This window comes from Bos taurus, chromosome 16, assembly GCF_002263795.3.
Source record: "Bos taurus isolate L1 Dominette 01449 registration number 42190680 breed Hereford chromosome 16, ARS-UCD2.0, whole genome shotgun sequence".
NCBI classification, from domain to species: domain Eukaryota; kingdom Metazoa; phylum Chordata; class Mammalia; order Artiodactyla; family Bovidae; genus Bos; species Bos taurus.
Window position 1 is genome coordinate 52,155,877 of NC_037343.1, and position 17,965 is coordinate 52,173,841.

The 17,965-nt window shown below is 48.6% G+C and overlaps 1 protein-coding gene across 10 annotated transcripts in view; it reads right to left on the reverse strand.

Moving 5' to 3' along the window:
• Positions 1–17,965, reverse strand: part of FHAD1 (forkhead associated phosphopeptide binding domain 1) — a 165,429-nt gene that overhangs the window by 69,399 nt on the left and 78,065 nt on the right. For 9 of the 10 annotated variants that reach the window (XR_009490770.1, XM_024976836.2, XM_024976838.2 and 6 more), the window contains 8 exons: positions 17,172–17,295; positions 13,713–13,843; positions 11,709–11,798; positions 10,578–10,682; positions 6,380–6,487; positions 3,294–3,377; positions 2,393–2,545; positions 417–612 (listed from right to left, as the gene is read on the reverse strand). Coding sequence is in view for 9 of the 10 variants with exons in the window: in XM_024976836.2 (XP_024832604.1) it covers positions 417–612; positions 2,393–2,545; positions 3,294–3,377; positions 6,380–6,487; positions 10,578–10,682; positions 11,709–11,798; positions 13,713–13,843; positions 17,172–17,295 (991 nt within the window). In the remaining variant the exon portion in view is untranslated. The remainder of the gene's footprint in view (positions 1–416; positions 613–2,392; positions 2,546–3,293; positions 3,378–6,379; positions 6,488–10,577; positions 10,683–11,708; positions 11,799–13,712; positions 13,844–17,171; positions 17,296–17,965) is intronic. The other variant, XM_024976835.2, reaches the window with a different exon arrangement.

Here is a 17,965-nt window from a genome sequence, read left to right on the forward strand (position 1 = left end):
AGTTGTGCTTCTCTGGTGCTGATGTTGATAACTGGGGGGCTGGGCATGAGTGGCGATGGAGGGTACCTCGGAAATCTCCATATCATCCTCTCAATTTTGCTGTGAAACCAAAATTGCTCTAAAAACAGTGTATTTTTATATGTATGTGGTAACTTCTAAGAGAGAAGATTTGGCATAATTTTGCTTCTTCCTATTGCCTCTGTTACATCTCGTTTTTCTCCAGCAGTCATGTCTCACTTGTGTATACTCTTTTCCTGGAACATCACTTCTCAAGTGGTGAAACGAAGTTAAGTCTGGAGAAGGGAACGCTTGGCTGCACACCCAACAAGAAGCCTCCCTCAACAGATGTCCCATCGTGATCAGATTTGACGCGACATTTCAGTCATGCAACTACAGGAGAAGAAGGCTGCCGTTACCTTTGTTGGAGCTGGAGAACTGGATGCCCACGTCTTGGAGGAGGTGCTCGGTCTCCTCCAGCCAGGACAGCGATAGGCGCAGGATGTCCAGTGACACCTTCTGGAGCCCCGAGACAGGTGGGCTCACCTGCAGGTGCTGCAGGAGGCTGACCTCCTTCCTCAGGTCGTTGCTGCAGCACGACATCTTCATGCAAGCCTGGAAAGAGATGAGGTCGTGAGGAGCCAGGCCACCGTTGCCAGAAATAGCACCCGGCCGCCGTGACCTGCAGAGAGCGGGGTTCTTGATGTGTTCTTGAAGCAGGAAGTGCCCCGGGATGGCCCACTTCTAGTTGCCTTTTAGGGTGGGGGGACGAGGGGGCAGCTTTTATTTTGTGTGCACTTTAATTGGGACTTTTGATGGTCAAAGAGACCCTGTGTTTACAGACTTAGGGAATGAATTTATGGTTGCTAGGGGGATAGCAACCCCTTATGGAGGGAAGGGATAGTTAGGGAGTTGGGGATGGACATGCACATACTGCTATATTTAAAATGGATAACCAACAAGTATCTACTGTACAGCACATGGAACTCTCTCAAAGTTATGTGGCAGCCTGGATGGGAGGGGAGTTTGGGGGAGAATGGATGCATGTATATGGATGGCTGAGTCGCTTCGCTGTTCACCTGAAACTACCACAACACAGTGTGTTAATTGGCTATGAAAGTGAAAGTGAAAGGCGCTCAGTCGTGTCCGACTCTTTGCGACCCCAAGGACTATACAGTCCATGGAATTCTCCAGGCCAGAATACTGGAGTGGGTAGCCTTTCCCTTCTCCAGTGGATTATCCCAACCCAGGGATTGAACCCAGGTCTCCCACATTCCAGGCGGATTCTTTACGAGCTGAGCCATAAGGGAAGCCCAAGATATAATCGGCTATATCCCAATATAAAATAAAAAGCAAAAAAAGGAACTTCCCTGGTGGTCCAGTGGTGAAGACTCCGTGTTCCCAATACAGTGGGCTCGGGTTTGATCCTTGGCCAGGGAACTAGATCCCATGTGCCACAACTAAAAAATCCCATATGCAGCAATGAAGATTGAAGGTCCCACATGCTGCAAATAATCTCTGGTACGGCCAATAAACAAAATAAATAAAATAAATTAGGAAAAAAAAAAAACAGAAAAAGGAAGAGATCCCGTGTTTAGGTGCAGGCAATTCCAAAGCCAAATTGCCAAGGACAATTTGGCTGAAACAAGAACCAAATTTGGCTACAAAATTTGTGCTGAGATCAACACATAAGCTGGTCAGAAAGTCCGATTTCCTGACTTGAAAGAGTGCTGACAAGCCAACATTCAGACAGACTCCGCAAATAGCAGCTGCTTATTTCCAGAGAAAGCAGAAGCAGCTGCCTGCTCTGATAAAGCTGGTTCTCCAGGTGGGGGCTGGGAGGTGGGGGGTGGTGGTCGGTCAGAACCAGTCTTGTCTCCTCCAGAGTCAAAGGCGACTAGGGTAAGAGCAGCCTTTCCATTGCTGGGACAAAAAAGAAAAATGAAAATAAAGAGCAGGATGTTTTCTTGGTTTCTCTGGAAATAACCCAGGGCTATTTTGAGGGCAAGAGGAGAAGGGGGCAACAGAGGATGAGACGGTTGGATGGCATCACTGACTTAACGGATATGAGTTTGAACAAACTTCAGGAGACGGTGAAGGACAGTGAAGTCTGGCGTGCTGCAGTCCACGGGGTCGCAAAGAGTCAGACACGACTGAGTGACTGAACAACATTTCTTCCCCTGAGGTCCAGGGGCCTCCCAAAGGGGAGCGTCAGGCAGCTTTTTCTTGGCCACACCAAGTTCACCCGGGAGGCAGTTTTTGAGGTCCTTTGTTTTCTACCTCAAACAGATCTCTCCAGCAAGAGAGAAGGTGGGCAGAAAAGCAGAGCCGGACGATCTCCTGAACAAGGAGCACGTGAGCCACGGGGGCACGGGTGAGAAGCGGAGGAGGGCACCTGGCAACTGTCTAAGGCCTTCTTCAGCCTCTCAACGCTGTCTGTGACCTCCTCGTGTCGGCAGAGGCCGAGCTGGCTCTCCTTTGGCAGGGTCCACTTTTTCTGCTGGAAGTTGATGTTGTCCTCAGTGACCTGGGTGATCTTCTCTATTAACTAGTGGGGGGAGAAAAAAGACTGACATCGCAGGGTGGCTCTGCGGGAGGGGCCCTGGGTTGGGGGAGGGCATGGGCTTGAGCTCCCATCTCCGCAGGGTTGGGGAGGGAGGTCCTGGCATGTTTGGGTGATGGCTCTGGAGGGAATGTCGGCTCTGTCACCAACAAGGGCACGTTCCCCGGGATCAGAGATGATTTTTAAGAGCCAAAGGCTTGTCGTGTGGCCCCGCGTGTGTTCTAGATTCTTCGGAACTCTGAGAGTGATTCATCACGCTGAGCCTGATGCTGTGGGGCCCGAAAGAGAAGGCTAGGCTATCCGAGAACAGACCATGGTGTGAATTTTTCACCCGCGTGCCGACACAGGGTTGGAGGGGACAAACGGAAGAATAACAAGTCAGTCCTTACGCCAGAGGCACAGCCTCGCTGCCGGCTGCCCTCTTCAGGAGGAACGAGCCAGGACGCCTGCCCTATGGCGAGGCTCTTTCCTCGTGGGACTAATGGAGGTGGACCATGCAGGCCTGGAGACCAGACACAGGCCTGGGTGGTTCCATTTGATTTTCACAGAAACACTTCAAGGGAGTTTCACTGGCTTTTACTCTAAAAGCCAGGAAATCCCAGAATATCAAAACAAATCTTCATGGTGTAGCAACAGTGTGAAAAATATGCGCCACCAACAAAAAACAGAAACATATGCTCTCAGTGTCTGGAGTCCGGGTCCCTGAGGAAGAAAGTGGGGAAGAGGGACAAACCTGCTGATCAGAGACGGGCTTGTCCTGGAACGGCTTCGTTCGTCCATAGGTGGCCTTGATGACCTGACTTCTGAAATGCTCCAGCTGCAGCACAAAGAAAGGGAAGGTGATGGAATGAGTGGTGCAGCAGCAGCCACAGGGCTTCAGGAGTCACTTCCACTGCTGGGTCTGGGAGAAATCAGTTAGAAGGCTCTGCACACCATTAATGGTCACTATGTTCGGGGCTTCCTAGGTGGTCCTAGTGGTAAAGAATCCGCCTGCCAATGCAGGAGCCACAAGAGATGTGGGTATGACTCCTGGGTCGGGAAGATCCCTTGGAGTAGGAAATGGCAACCCAATCTAGTATTCTTGCCTGAAAAATTGCATGGATGGGGGAGCCTGCAGGCTACACTCCATGGGGTTGCAAAGAGTTGGTCACGACCAAGTGACTAAGCACGCCGCAAACGGATTATTAACACCTTCACCTCTCACCGGAAGGGGCAGTGCCCACATAAGAGAGGGGGACAGTAGGTTTTAATGACTTTTCAGGCATGCCCGCCTAACCCAGCGGATGCGTGTGGGCAGCTCACATACATCTCAGACCCTCAGAAGAGCCACTCACTGCCAATTATCCAGTTGGAAGTCTGGGGCCGGGAGCGGTCTTCCATAATTGGTACGCTGGCACCAGGCTGTGAGATAAATATTGAGGCTGTCAGCCCGAGTAAACTGTGTAATCAGCCAGGGTGCCCAGGGAGAGAAGGATGAGCAGCCTGCTGCCATTTTGTGCCTTAGGTCTTGTGTCCTGAAGATGACGCCTGCTGTATTCCCCTCAGGGTCCCCGGAGCCTGGCACCCAGCAGGCACTCAATAAGTGTTCATCGAATGCTTGTAACAGAAACGACTGACTTGGCAGGTGTTCAAAGTCCTCGCCTTCAGTTCGGCCAGCTTTTATTGACTATCTCCCTGCTTCTGGTGTCTTCAGATTACAGTTGATGAAAGAATACAGTTACATTAGAATCAGGGCTTCTAGAATGACAAGTTCAAGGTGTTCCAGGTTCATGAGAGACCTGAGAGGCAAACAAGCCCAACCCTCTCTGGAAGTTTACTAACTTGATGGCCCTTGGCTTGGGTTTTTGGCTCACGGGCAAAAACATGGTCACGAAAGACTCTAAGGAAAGCTGAAGGACCGTAACAGCTGGGGAATCAATGTGAATGTCAATGGGTCCCAAGACACAGGAGTTTGCTGCACACCAGGAAGTTCTGAAAAGCCAAGGAGAGGAATTATGACTCTCCTAAAGACAGCTCTGCAGTCAGCTTGCCAGGAGCCAGCTGGGTGATCTGAGGGATTCTGGGCCGTCTGTTGGTTTCATGACCAAGGGGAGGGTCCTAACTTGCCCAAGGAAGAGGTTATGTAGGCAGGGCCCCATGGGCGATGGCCCGAATCACCACCAGAGGCACCCTATGGGACTGCTCTGAGTGGAGGGATAGGTCCTGCTGGACAACAGGAGTCAGTCCTGGAGTCACTTGCCTGGGGAAGGGCATGACCTCAGGCAGGGAGCTGGCTGTGGATAAGAGGGTGACATGGGAAGGCCAGGGCAGCACAGAGAGGCCTCATCCTTACTCTCTCAAGTCCTGGAGGAATCTCTGTGTCTCTAAGGGTCTTCCTGAATGAGCTCTGGCTGGAGGCATGACCAGGCTCCTGGCAAGCGGCACAGATCATGCCCTCAAGGTGGGTGTGTGCTGGGGGTGCAGAGCACTGGCAGGGGCAGGGGTAGCCCAGGTGCACCAAGGGACGCCCAGAGTGGCGGGCTCTCTCCCTTGCTAAGGGTCAGTGCCCTGCAGAGAGGGGACACCGGGGGTGATGCTGTGGATGTTTGTTGAAGAGGCTTTAATACCTGCCAGGAGGCACTATCGTCATCATTTAACCTGTGGGTGCTTCTGGAGTTCAGCGTGGGGGACAGTGCCCGGTCATACTGCTGGTTCAGGCTTGCATGCCACCACATGGAAGGGCTTCGGGAGCTGGGCTGGGTGGGCTGGAGTGCTCCTTTAAGGACTGTGGTTCTTAACCTTTCTGGGTAGTTTACAGACCCTTCTGAGAATCCAGTGAGTGACGAGGTGGACTCATCTGCCCAGAAAAAGTCTCTCACTGTTTCCATTGTTTTCCTATTTGCCATGAAGTGATGGGATCAGATGCCATGATCTTCGTTTTCTGAATGTTGAGTTTTAAGCCAACTTTTTCACTCTCCTCTTTCACTTTCATCTCTTTAGTTCTTCTTTGATTTCTGCCATAAGGGTGGTGTTAATGTGCATATCTGAGGTTATTGATATTTCTCTGGGCAATCTTGATTCCCGCTTGTGCTTCATCCAGCCTAGCATTTCACATGATGTACTCTGCATATAAGTTAAATAGCAGGGTGACAATATACAGCCTTGGTGTACTCCTTTTCCAATTTGGAACCAGTCTGTTGTTCCCTGTCCAGTTCTAACTGTTGCTTCTTGACCTGCATATTATTAATACTTCATTAAGAAAAGTGGCGGGACTTCCCTAGTGGTTCAGGGGTTAAGACTCTGCGCTTCCACTGCAGGGGGCACGGGTTTGATCACTGGTTGGGGAACTAAGATCCTGCAAGCCACGTGGCTTGGCCAAACAAAACAGAACAAAACAAAAACAAACAGAAAAGTGGCATCCCCTGTGGATACCGACTAGAGCGTCTGGAGACCCAGAGGAAGAAAGATCGCTCGCTGTACATGTCAAGACAAAAAAATGTGAAGGAGAAAGTGCTAGAAACGCCACTGCGGTTGAAAGGCTCAAACCCTCCCTAGGAGGGACCCGCACCGCTGGTTCACCGGGGTGGGCCTTGACCTGGGACTGGCTGGTTGGTCAGGGTCTCAGGTGATGGCAAACGCTGGTGTGGGCAGCTTCCCAGCAGGAAAAGCCTTTTTAGCGACATCCACTGGGACTCGGGAGCCACACAGAGCCCTGCCCTCGGGGATAAGTGGGTGAAATTAAACCAGGCCGTCCTCCTCCTCACTCATCCCTGCCGGCTGCTTGGGCGCAGGGCTCCGTGGAGAGCGGTGGGCCATGAAGGGGCTTGGCAGCACGCCTACCTGACCTACTGCCCTTTCCAAATTGGCTTTAATGAGGTTTTCTCTGTTCCCCATTTCTTGCAGCTGAAGCAATTTCCTTCTGGAATCCTCCTGAAGCTTCTCTTCAACCTGAAAGGATGATGAAAGCATGGGCTTGCTGCTAATGTGATCATCATGCCCTCTGGGGGAACTCTTCTGGGTGGGGTGGTGCTAATGGCAGTGGGGGAGTCCTTGAGGGGTAGGGACAGCTGCGGCCCCGTGGCAGGGGTCATGGGCATACACAGGGTGGAGATAAACTCACAGGGAGATACCCCTTAAGGGAAGGGGCTGAGCTCTGCACCCTGGGCTTGACTATGTCCTATCACAGACTCCAATCCCAGCTCGGTCCCTAGCAAGATGTGTGACCCTGGGAAAGTGATTTCACTGCTCCGTGACTCAGTGTTCTCATCTGTCAAATGGGGATGATGGTACCTGTACTGCAGCACAGAGTTATTGTGGGAATTCAAAATATTTGGAATAGTGCTTACAGGTCTGTGAGTGTGGTAAATATTGGTGTGACCTATAAAAGGTGGGTGGGGAATTTCCTGGTGGTCCAGTGGCTAAGTCTCCTTGCTCTCAATGGAGGGCATCCAGGTTTGATCTCTGGTCAGGGACCTAGATCCCACATGCTGCAATGAAGATAGAGGATCCCATGTACAGCAATTAAGATCTTGTGCAACCAAAAAAATAAATATATTTTTTAAAAGGTGAACGGGAATATCTGCCATGAAGCCTCCTTCTAAGACTCCATGAAAGGTCTTTGGTCAGTGTTATTACTGGGTTTATCATCATAACTATTTGTCATCACCACTTTGAGCACACCCACTGGTGGAAACTTCTCTAGAGGCTTGCTCAGCAACGTCTATTAAGAATCGCAGCCTGCAAAAGAAAGCGTTTGAAGTGCAGAAGCTTGCTTGTCTAATCCTCCCTTGCTTGGGTAACGGGGCAAGCTGAGGTGAGCCTGGGAGTGCTTGATGCTACCATCTGCTGGCAAGTGTGGGCCTTGCAGCTGCTCCTTTCAGGGACACACCTAGTCATTTCAGGGACATACCTACTGAGCCCAGGGCTCTGGCACCAACAGGAAACCAGGCAAATGCTCATAAATAAATGGAAAGACTTTGTGCTGAAACAAATCCCATGGGCCGTGTTGATTAGGGATCTGACAAGGGGGATCACAGAGATGTAATAAAAGACCCAGAAGAGCTCTTTGGAGCTTTCCTCTGAGTAGAGTATGCAGAGGTAGAGCGACTACCCAGCTCTGGTACCTTGGAGAAGCCACCTCTCTGGGGCCTTAGTTTCCTTCCAGATCTAAACATGCTCTGACTTGTATTTCAGCTGCATTTCCATACACCACAGAAGCCAAGTCCAACTCTGGACTCTGCCCTTATCTGTATTCTCCACGAACAGCCCCCCATTCCCACTCCTGAGCCTCAGGCAACTTCAGGGGCTGCCCTGCTCCCTCCGTCATGCCTGGTGCTCTCCACGCCTGTCCTCCACCCCTCTCAGGTGACATGCTGGGCTGTGGCAGCTGGCCTCCTCGCCTCTAGTTTAGCGCCTTGCGGTACTGTGAGGGTTAGCCAGCTGTAGGGCAGCTCTGACCTACAGAACTTTCTACAACGATACAGATGCTCTGACTCTGTATCATCTAGTACAGCAGCCACAAACCACATCTGGTGATCCAGCGCTCGAAACACGGGCTGGTGTGATCGAGGAAATGAATTTCAAAGTGTATTTAATTTTGATTAATATCAGTGTGAACAGTAGCACGTGGCTGTTGGCTACACAATAGTGATTGGAGTCAGACCAACCTGGAGTCAGCCAAAACTATGCGACTGGGCTAGTTACACTGCTAGTTAACAAGTGGTCTTGACTTTCTCATCTGTAAAATGGGGAGGATGATCTCTAGGTCATGGCGCTGTTGTGAAGAGGGAAAAGAGATGAAATGTTTGGTGGTGATGCCCAGTCCATGAGAAACTGCAGCTATTATTTTCACCATTATTAGCTGCGAATGTCACATACTGGTTCTCTGTTCGGAGGCCCTGGTAGCGCCCCGCTGCCTGTGTGCAATAGAGCCTGAATGCCAGAACTAGCACAAAACACCAAGCCAGGGATTCAAGAAGCCCTGATGAGCTCTGAACAAGGCAAAGAAAAATGAATCCACACCTAGATAAATCATAATAAGACTGCTGGAAATCCAGGGAAAAGGAAATCTTAAAAGCAGCCAGAGAAAAAGACAGGTTTTGCAAAGGTGCATCAATAAGGCTTACAGATGACTTCTAAATAGAAATAACAGGAGCCAAAAAACAGCAGTGACATACCTAATGCTGTTTCTAATGTGCTGAAAGAAAAGAACTGCTATTGTAGAATTCAATAGGCAGTCAAATGTGTTTTAAGAATGAAGGTTAAATATCATTTCAAGATAGACACACAGACACATCTGCGACTGTCATCAACAGAGCTACAGTGAAGGAAAACACTAAAGGGTATTCTTCAGAGACAAGAAAAATGAATGCAGATGGATGATCAGAGATGCAGAAAAGACAAGCAACAGTAAGAGTAACGTGTGCATATGATACTGACTATATAAAAATGCCAATAATATCTTTGGGGGCTTTATTAATAACTATAGAGAGGAGTTTAGAAAATGACAGCAATGACTTACAAATTTGGAGGGGTTAAGTGAAGTCAGGGTGTTCTAAATTCACTACATTGTCAAGGAGAAGGGCATAATTATCAACTAATACTACATCTTGGTAAGTTAAGAATGTACATTGTAAGTACTTCTGTGGTGGTCCAGTGGCTAAGACTCTGCGCTCCCAATGCCAAGGTCCCAGGTTCAATTCCTGGTCAGGGAACTAGATTCCACATGCCACAAATGGAGAGTTTGCATGCTGCAACTGAAGATCGAACGTGCCACAGTGACGATCTGCAACTAAAACCCAGCCCAGCCAAAGAAATACGTTCATTAATTAAAAAAGAATGCACGTTGTAATCTTTAGGATGACCACTAAGAGAGCAATGGAAGCGTGAAAAACTTAATTAATGTGAGATCTTTGCAAGTCAAGGATAAAATGCTATTGTCTTACTATGGTTAAAAGGATAGTAAAAAAGCGAAATGTTTCCAAGCTAATAGAGGGGGAAGGTGGAATGACAGAAAACCATCAACTCAAAAGGAGGCAAGAAAGGAGAGAAAAAGCAATATAATTACAGAGAGTACAACTGGCACTGGGCAAGAGAGTAGATTTAAATCCCAGTGTATGAGTGATTAGATAACATAAACGGACTGAAAGTAAAAGACTGTCAAACTGGGTTTTGTAAAAATGATATGCTATTTGGAAGCTATATGTCTAAAACTTAAAAATTGACAGAGAGGACTTCCCTGGTGGTCCAGTGGTTAAGAATCCATCTGCCAAAGCAGAGGACATGGGTTTGATCCCTGGTCCCGGGACAGTCCACATGCCACGGGGCAACTAAGCCCATGAGCCACAACTGCTGAGCCCTTGCAGCCCAAAGTCCATGCTCCACACAAGAAGCCACTGAAATGAGAAGCCAGTGCCCCGCGACTAGAGAGCAGTCCCTGCTCACCACATCTAGAGGAAGCCTATGTGCAGTAATGAAGGCCCAGCACAGCCAAAAAGAAACAAATAAATAAAATTTTAAAAAATTAACAGAGAAAGTATGAAAAAAATATGCTATGGAAACTCTAACCAACAGCAAGCCAGTGATGGTGCTACACGACAAAGATGATGTTAAGGGGAAAACACTACTAGAGATGAAAAGAGACACTAAAAAAAAAAAAGGGACATTTTATGATGATCAAAAGTCTTGTTCTACTGGAAGTATTAGAATTCTAAATTTATATGCACATAGTAATACAACCTCACAATATATAAAGCAAAAGTTGTCAATATTAAAAGAAGAAACACAAATCTACAATCATGATGAGATATTAAAAAAAAAAAGTTCCCAATGACTGATAGAACACAAAGACACGCACACACACAAATCAATAAGAGTATTTAAGTTGGAACAACATCATTGACAAGCTTGATTTAATGGATCAATTCTTTCCTGGGTAATTTCATGATTGAAGGCAGTGGGTCGTGGTTACACACGGGAACTTTGGAGTCTGGCAGACCCAGCCTGGAGCGGTTGCCAAGACGACCCATCCCTGCCATACCTTGCTCTTTTCCCGAAGTGTCTTAGAGATCAGGCTCTGCTCCGTACTGCTCCTCTTCAACTCCTCCCTGAGCTTTCTCACTTCTTTCTCCATGCCGTGGATTTGCTAAGAAAGTGTCAACAGCAGGGAAGTCAACTTCGTAACTCACCTCACCCAGTTCGTTAAGGTGGAAACCTAGTCTGAGATCAGTTTAATTCTTTCCCTTGGGAGATGCTTCTACATCTTTAAAGCAAAGTAGGGTTTCTTTCAACAGATGCATTGAAAGTGCAGGGTGAGGGAAAATTTGAGTTTCTTTTGAAGATCAGCATGGATTCTGGATTCAACAGTACAAGGGACACATTCACTCATTAGATTCTCCTTCCTTGGAATATATTTTGAGTTCAGTCTAAATAGGGGTTATTTGGAAGACACCATGGGCAGAGCTTGGAAGAAAAGAACAATGAGCTTTTTCTTTTTGTTCCCATTTGAGACAGAGAATAGCAGTGCCCCTGAGAGAAGAAAATGGCCTCGACAGATGGAAAATACATGCTTAGTGATGTTCTCGAGGACTTGACTGGCGCGGAGGGTGAACATTCACATTTAGTGCTCATCTTTTCATTGTACTAATTTTTATATTCACCTTCCATACAAAGCCAATGATACGTCTGCGTTTTATTTTGTTTTTATGAACTGATGTAAAACTGAATGCATCAATATTTAAGAAACAATACTTAAGGAGGAGTTTCATGTTAATAACAGAGCCCATGGCTGTGATAAAACTTGAGACAGTAGATCATGAAAGTTTGGGCATCACAAGTCCAGGGGTAGGCACCATGGTGAATTTTTAGTAGCATCTAGTGGCCACTGGGCCACCTTTTGTCCCAGTCTCCAGCCCAACTCTAGCCCAGTTCCAGGGGCTGATAAGGGGCCTAGAGCCAACTGTCCATGAAATCCTAGGAGAGCATGTTTTCCAAGGTTTTCTACCCATCTCTTTGAGGCAAGCAAATCAAAGAATTACATTAATTACATTAACAGACACCCATAAAGCCCCAGAGTTTGTACTAGCTAAGGGGCCAAGGAATCCCTCCAAAGCCCTGAAGGTCAAAGTCTAGGCTTTCCATGGACACCCAGGGGTGAGGAGCTTCAACGCACAGTTTTGTAGAGTTTTAGTTCTTTCTCTTGGGCCTCCAGGTTCTCCTTCTGGGCATCTTCCTTCTTTAACTCTTCTTTCAGCACTGAGCACTGGGGAGAAAAATAACCAGGTCACGTGGGCTTGACTGGGGGCCCTAAGTCCCTATGTGCGTGCCCAAGACTGTCTTCTGTTGTTTAACTCCATCACACCCTGCATCATGAGAGGCCAGACCGCCTGTGTGACGGAAGCACGGGGATCCTGTGGTTGTTCCTGGTTCACCCCTCTTGTGAGTTTTGACAAATAAAGTGTCTAAATTGCCCTTCAAAAGCCAGCCAACTGCACCACAGGGAGAGTCCAGACTTGCAGAGGCTGGTACTTAGTGGAGGAATTGAGCCGCTTTCACTCAGTGAGCATCGAGAGTGGTGAGGGAGGGCCAGGGAGTTTGGGTGGATCTTAGTGCTTTTGTGCAGGTTCCATCTCAAAGACACGACTGCCCTGTTGGTCACAAAGTGGTAAACAGAGCTGCCTTTTCCGAGGGCATTTTGGCAACAGACATTAAGAGCATAAGGATGGATATGCCTTCTTTCGACCCAGAAATTCCCACTTTAGACATGTACCCTAAGGACAATGATTAGAGAAATCAGTGAATCTGTAGCTTCAAGGATGTTCTCCATAGAACTGTCAGTAACAGTGGAAAAAAAAAACAAGTGTTGTTTATAACAGGAGATCACCTTATAACACTGTGTACATCCAGGAGAAAGTGTGTGGCTTTTAAGACCAACGATAAAGCGTTGATTTATTAGCATGGGGAAGTCATTGTGTTTATGATTTTAAAAAATATGCATAGTGTAAATTCACTGTAAAATAACTGACTGCTTGATTTCTAGGTAATATATAGAAACAAGACTGGAAGAACCCAGAGGAAAAGTGACCTCACTCCAAGGTCAATAAGGAAGGGGAAACGGGGACATAAGCAAATAGATGCAGGTGGGAGGTGGAAGAGCCAAGCAGGGGCTGTCTTTGCATATTCCTTCTACTAAGCACCAGCTCTGCAACCCCTCCCCGTCCCCAACACACACACACACACACACATACACACACAGTCCTCTCACCTAAAACAGCAAGTGCACATGCCTAGGAGGGCACTCTGCTTGGCAGAAACAAAGGCAGAGGCATTGCCCAGGCGGCTGACTGAGGCAGAGGCAGAGGAGCACTGCTAAAACCAGGCTCCCGTGTCTTGGAAAACGATTTTGTCACTCCCATTTCGCAGATAGGGAAATAAAGGCCAAATAAGTTACAGTAAGAGAAAGCTCTGGGATTGGACCCAGGTCTGTCTGACTCCAAAGCTCCTGCCTTTTGCCGGTTCCATATTCGGTGTAGTACTACGCACCAGTATCGTGCCTTTTCCTTGGAACCTCAGGATGTTTCCACCCCACACCCGTGCAGCCCTGGCTAATCCATCAGACAGCTGCTGGGAATCTCTGAGTTACGACCTGAGATGAAAGCTATGAGGTTTTACCTTGACTGGCAGAAACAGATGCATTATACAAATACTGAGAAATCTTATCCTATAGAGTCAGGATTCTAAAGTTGGCATGGAAGGCAAGATTTGCAAATAAAGTTCCATTTAAAAAACTCTTCACTTGCCTACCAAGTCTAGGGAAGAAATGAGAGTTTGTGTGTTTGCATCTGGATCTTCAAACATTCTGATTTGAAGGCAGTTATGAGAACCAGCGGTGCTGGGACCGTGATGGAGCCCTGTGGGTTGTCCTTGCTCACAGAGATATTTTATTCTGTTTTACATTAAGCTGTGAAGTAGCAATATATGCTAATAAGTGTGTTTGTTCCTGGGGTTTATTTATCATAGGGGTTAAAAAATGTTTGCTGCATTTGAAAATATATCATGCTATTCTGAGCCACATACTGTACTTTAAAAGCTGCCAAGAAGTTGACTTCTCTGCAGACACGTGACTGCACCGTGTCTGCTTTTCGAAGCTACACTTTGATGATGACCCGACACTCACTCTGGAGTTGAGGGCTTCAAGCTGGTGATCCTTTTCTTTGTTCTCACTTTTTAGTTGATTCACCTCCTGTTTTAGTTGTTGAACTTGCTCATCCTTTGCTAACATATCCTTTTGCAAAGATGACACCATCTCTGCAAAACAAAAATCACAGGTCAAAAGGGCAGGAAGGATTCCTGGCATCACCACAGCTGTTAGCCAAGTTTCGGACAAGAACCTCCAAGCCCAGGGCCAGCATTCCTAGAACTGCGGAGGTTGTTGCCAAGAATCCCAGAGCAAGAACGGGAATGAGACCAGAGACCATGGAACATGGTTTGAGGCATCAGGGAGAATGAGGGGCAGTCAGCGAGCACCAGTGGGAGGAGAAGCCTTTGGGGGCCCCTGGTGGGCACAGGCTGGGCAGAGCCGAGAGGAGAGGCCATGCCCAGGGCTTGGGAAGCAAAGGCCCAGCACAGGTGAAGTCCAGGAATTCTTCTCCAGAGCCCAGGAGGCAGACTTGCGGCAGAGCGGACTGCTGGGCACTCTTGGCGGGGCGACTAGCTTGAGTTTGGCCCTGTCCTAACCCCTTATTAGCTTGGCAGTCTTGGACAAGTTATTTCACCTCCCACTTCATGTCCTGCACAGAGTTATTGAAAGGGTCAAGTGAGATGGCCTGTCCTAAGAACATAAAGTGACTAACTTATATTTGTTGTTGTTGTTCAGTCACTAAATCGTGTCTGACTCTTTGCGACGCCATGGACTGCAGCATGCCAGGCTTGTCTGACCTCCACCATGTCCTGGAGATTGCTCAAACTCATGTCCAATGAGTCAGTGATGCCAACCAACCATCTCATCCTCTGTCACCCCCCTACATGGCACTCACTATGTTTCACGACAGCCAGTTTCCAGCATGGCCCCCATGATCCCTGCCTCCTGGAATTCATGCCCTTGTGTGGCCCCTCCCACCCTGAATAGGGCTGACATGGGTAACCCACATGATGCTGCGGAAATGATGCAATGTGACCTCCCAGGCTGGGTCATTAAAGACACTGTGGCTTCCTCTTTGCTCTCTCTTGCACCGCTCACTCTGGGGGAAGCCACCCTCCGTGTTGTGAAGACACTCAAGCAGCCCTTGGGAGAAGTACGTGTGATAAGAGGCTGAGGCCTCCAGCCAACAGCCACATGGGCAGCAACTCTGAAAGGGGTTCCTCCCGCTTCCGAGAAGGCTTTCAATGACATGACTGATGCCCTAGATGACATCTTGACTTCAATTCAAGAGAATTAAGTTACACACCCCTCCATCCCAAATTCCTGTACTGCAGAAACTGGGTGAGATAATAAATATCAGCTGTTGTTTTACCTGTTACATTTTGGGATAACTTGCTATACAGCAATAAATAACTACTCTGTTACTGAATTATCACTTTGGAGAAAAGTGGGAAGTGAAAGTGAAAGTTGCTCACTTTTCAAGCTGGTGGAAGATTCCACTTCCAGTGGACTTGGAGCCTCATTATATGCTCACTGTAATGCAATAGCTAAGTGACACACCCAGCAGCAACAGAGGATGAGATGGTTGGATGGTATCACCGCTTCAACGGACATGAACTTGGGCAAACTCCAGGAGATGGTGAAGGACGGGGAAGCCTGGTGCGCTGCAGTCCATGGGGTTTTGAAGAGTCAGATACAACTTGGTGACTGAACAACAACAACACACCCACCAGTACCATCACAGTTCTGAGGTCAATCATACAAGGTCAGAACGTGGGCAGTGGCCCAATTTCTGGAAATCACTGCCCCTTCCCTGAAATATTTGGAATAATCCTCCCATTCATTAGCCTATGAAATTACCCAGCCCATAAAAATTAACCACCTCATATTTCAGGGCCGCTCACCTTCTGCAATGGCCCATACTCTCTGTCTATGGAGTGTGTTTCTCTCTAAACAAATCCACTTCTTACCAATCACTTTGTCTCTCACTGAATTCTCTCTGTGACAAGACATCAAGAACCTGAGCTTTATTAATGAATAAATAAAGCCCAGATGTATGACCTCAATTAAAAGACAGTGTGTTCTGGCCTGGGTCCAAGTCCCACCTGAGTTGCCCGGTTTCACACCCACTCTGCTGATCTCCCTTGGGTCCCCCCTGAGGCACTGGCCACCAAGTCACACAGTTTGCTTTCTCCACAGCACGACCACTCTCTGAAGCAGGCTGTTCGTTTATTCGTCCTTTTCCTTCAGTGAGTACAGGGTCTGACTGTCTTGCTCAGAGCTCTCTCCCCAGAGCCTAGAACAGGGCCTGACACCTCGCAGGTGCTCAGTCAGCATGCTGAAGGAATGAAGGAATCCAGGGAGCCCAGGCTCAGCCACAGCTGTGTGTGGGCTGCCCCCACCTCCAAGCCCTTTACCAGGGAACCACCTCTGTTGGTCTCACTTGGGCTCGAGTGCACTCAGGTGAAAATGGGTGAGATGATGGGTACCCAAAGTGGTGACCCCATTTTGTCCATGTTCTAGTTCACACTTGGGCAGGCTGGCTTGTGGAGCCACCCAAGTCACCCTATGTTCTATGTTCTCCCTGGCGGGGCCAGTGCTCAGGTGACCTTGTAGACAAGATATATGTGTGTGTGTGCTCAGTTGCTCAGTTGTGTCCAATTCTTTGTGACCCCCATAGACTGTAGCCCACCAGGCTCCTCTGCCCATGGAATTGTCCAGGCATAAATACTCGAGCAGTTGCCATTTCCTTCTCCAGAGGATCTTCCCAGACCAGGGACTGAACCTTGGTCTCCTACATCTCCTGTATTGGCAGATGGATTCTTTACCACTGAGCCAGCCACTTGGGATGGAGAAGGCACTGGCACCCCACTCCAGGACTCTTGCTTGGAAAATCCCATGGGCGGAGGAGCCTGGTGAGCTTCAGTCCATGGGGTCGCAAAGAGTTGGACACGACTGAGTGACTTCACTTTCACTTTTCACTTTCATGCATTGGAGAAGGAAATGGCAGCCCACTTCAGTGTTCTTGCCTGGAGAATCCCAGGGATGGGGGAGCCTGGTGGGCTGCTGTCTATGGGGTCGCACAGAGTCAGACACGACTGAAGTGACTTAGCAGCAGCAGCAGCCACTTGGGAAGCCTGGTCAAGATACAACATTCTCTCCAGTATTTATCAGGCCCTGCCCTAGGAAGTAGGTGGCAAGAAATCTGCACTGAGGGAGAATTCTAACTCACTGACACTGGTGGCCTGATGGGTTGCTGAGATCCCTGAGGCTGCACCCAGGTCACGGGCACAGGTGCTGTGGTAGATTGGTGATGTCTGCGGGGGAGGGAGGCAGGTGCAGTGATAGACTGGTGATGTCTGTGGGGGGAGGGAAGCAGGTGCAGTGATAGATTGGTGATGTCTGCAGGGGGAGGGAGGCAGGTGCAGTGATAGATTGGTGATGTCTGCAGGGGGAGGGAGGCAGTTCTCAGGAGCAAATCCAGAAGGACCTCACCTGAAGTGATGGCATTATCCCTCCTCAAGTTCTCACCCTGGTTCTTCAGGGACGTGATTTCCAGGTTCCTCTCAGACAGAGTTTGGCACAGCACCTGGCTGTAGCCTTGCTGCAGGGCACTGATCTGTGGGAAGAGGCAACACACAGTCAGAGGGGGGTCAGCCGGCTTTGCAGGACACACTTCTCCAGGGCTGGACAAAAAGAGTCGGGTTGATCTTGGGTTGGGGTGTTGGGGAAACCAAGCTTTTCAGTTATAACTGGTGGGAGAGACGGGAGGGTGCCTATCTTCAGTGACCACCGTGTCCTATATCATCAAGACACAAACCTTACCTTTGTGGTCACCCAGGGGCTCAGGTGCCCTTGCCCTGGATCCCTTCCTGTGACTGAGGCAGGAGGCAGATGGGCTTCAGGCTGGATACTTACAACCAGCCTTCGGTTTACATTTCCCAAGACAGGAGGTAGGTGGGCTCCAGGTTAGGCATTTACAACCAGCCTCCTGTTTGCACTGTGAGATGGAAACGACGACAGGAACAGGGTAAATGGCTGGACTTTGCCTCCTGTGGACACATCAGTTATGTCGGGGACAGACAGGAGCAAAACCTTGTTTGAGTACAAGACCAAGAGGTCACGTATTTCCCATCCTTGGGGCAAGGGAGTCGCTGCACATGTGCAGAAAGGCTCTTTGGGGATACCAAAGGAGGGGTCACCATCCCATAATATGTGATGTCAAGCCCCATCCCTCATTGGCTGCTGGGCTGGAATCTACCTTGGGAAAAAGCTGTGCACACATGTTG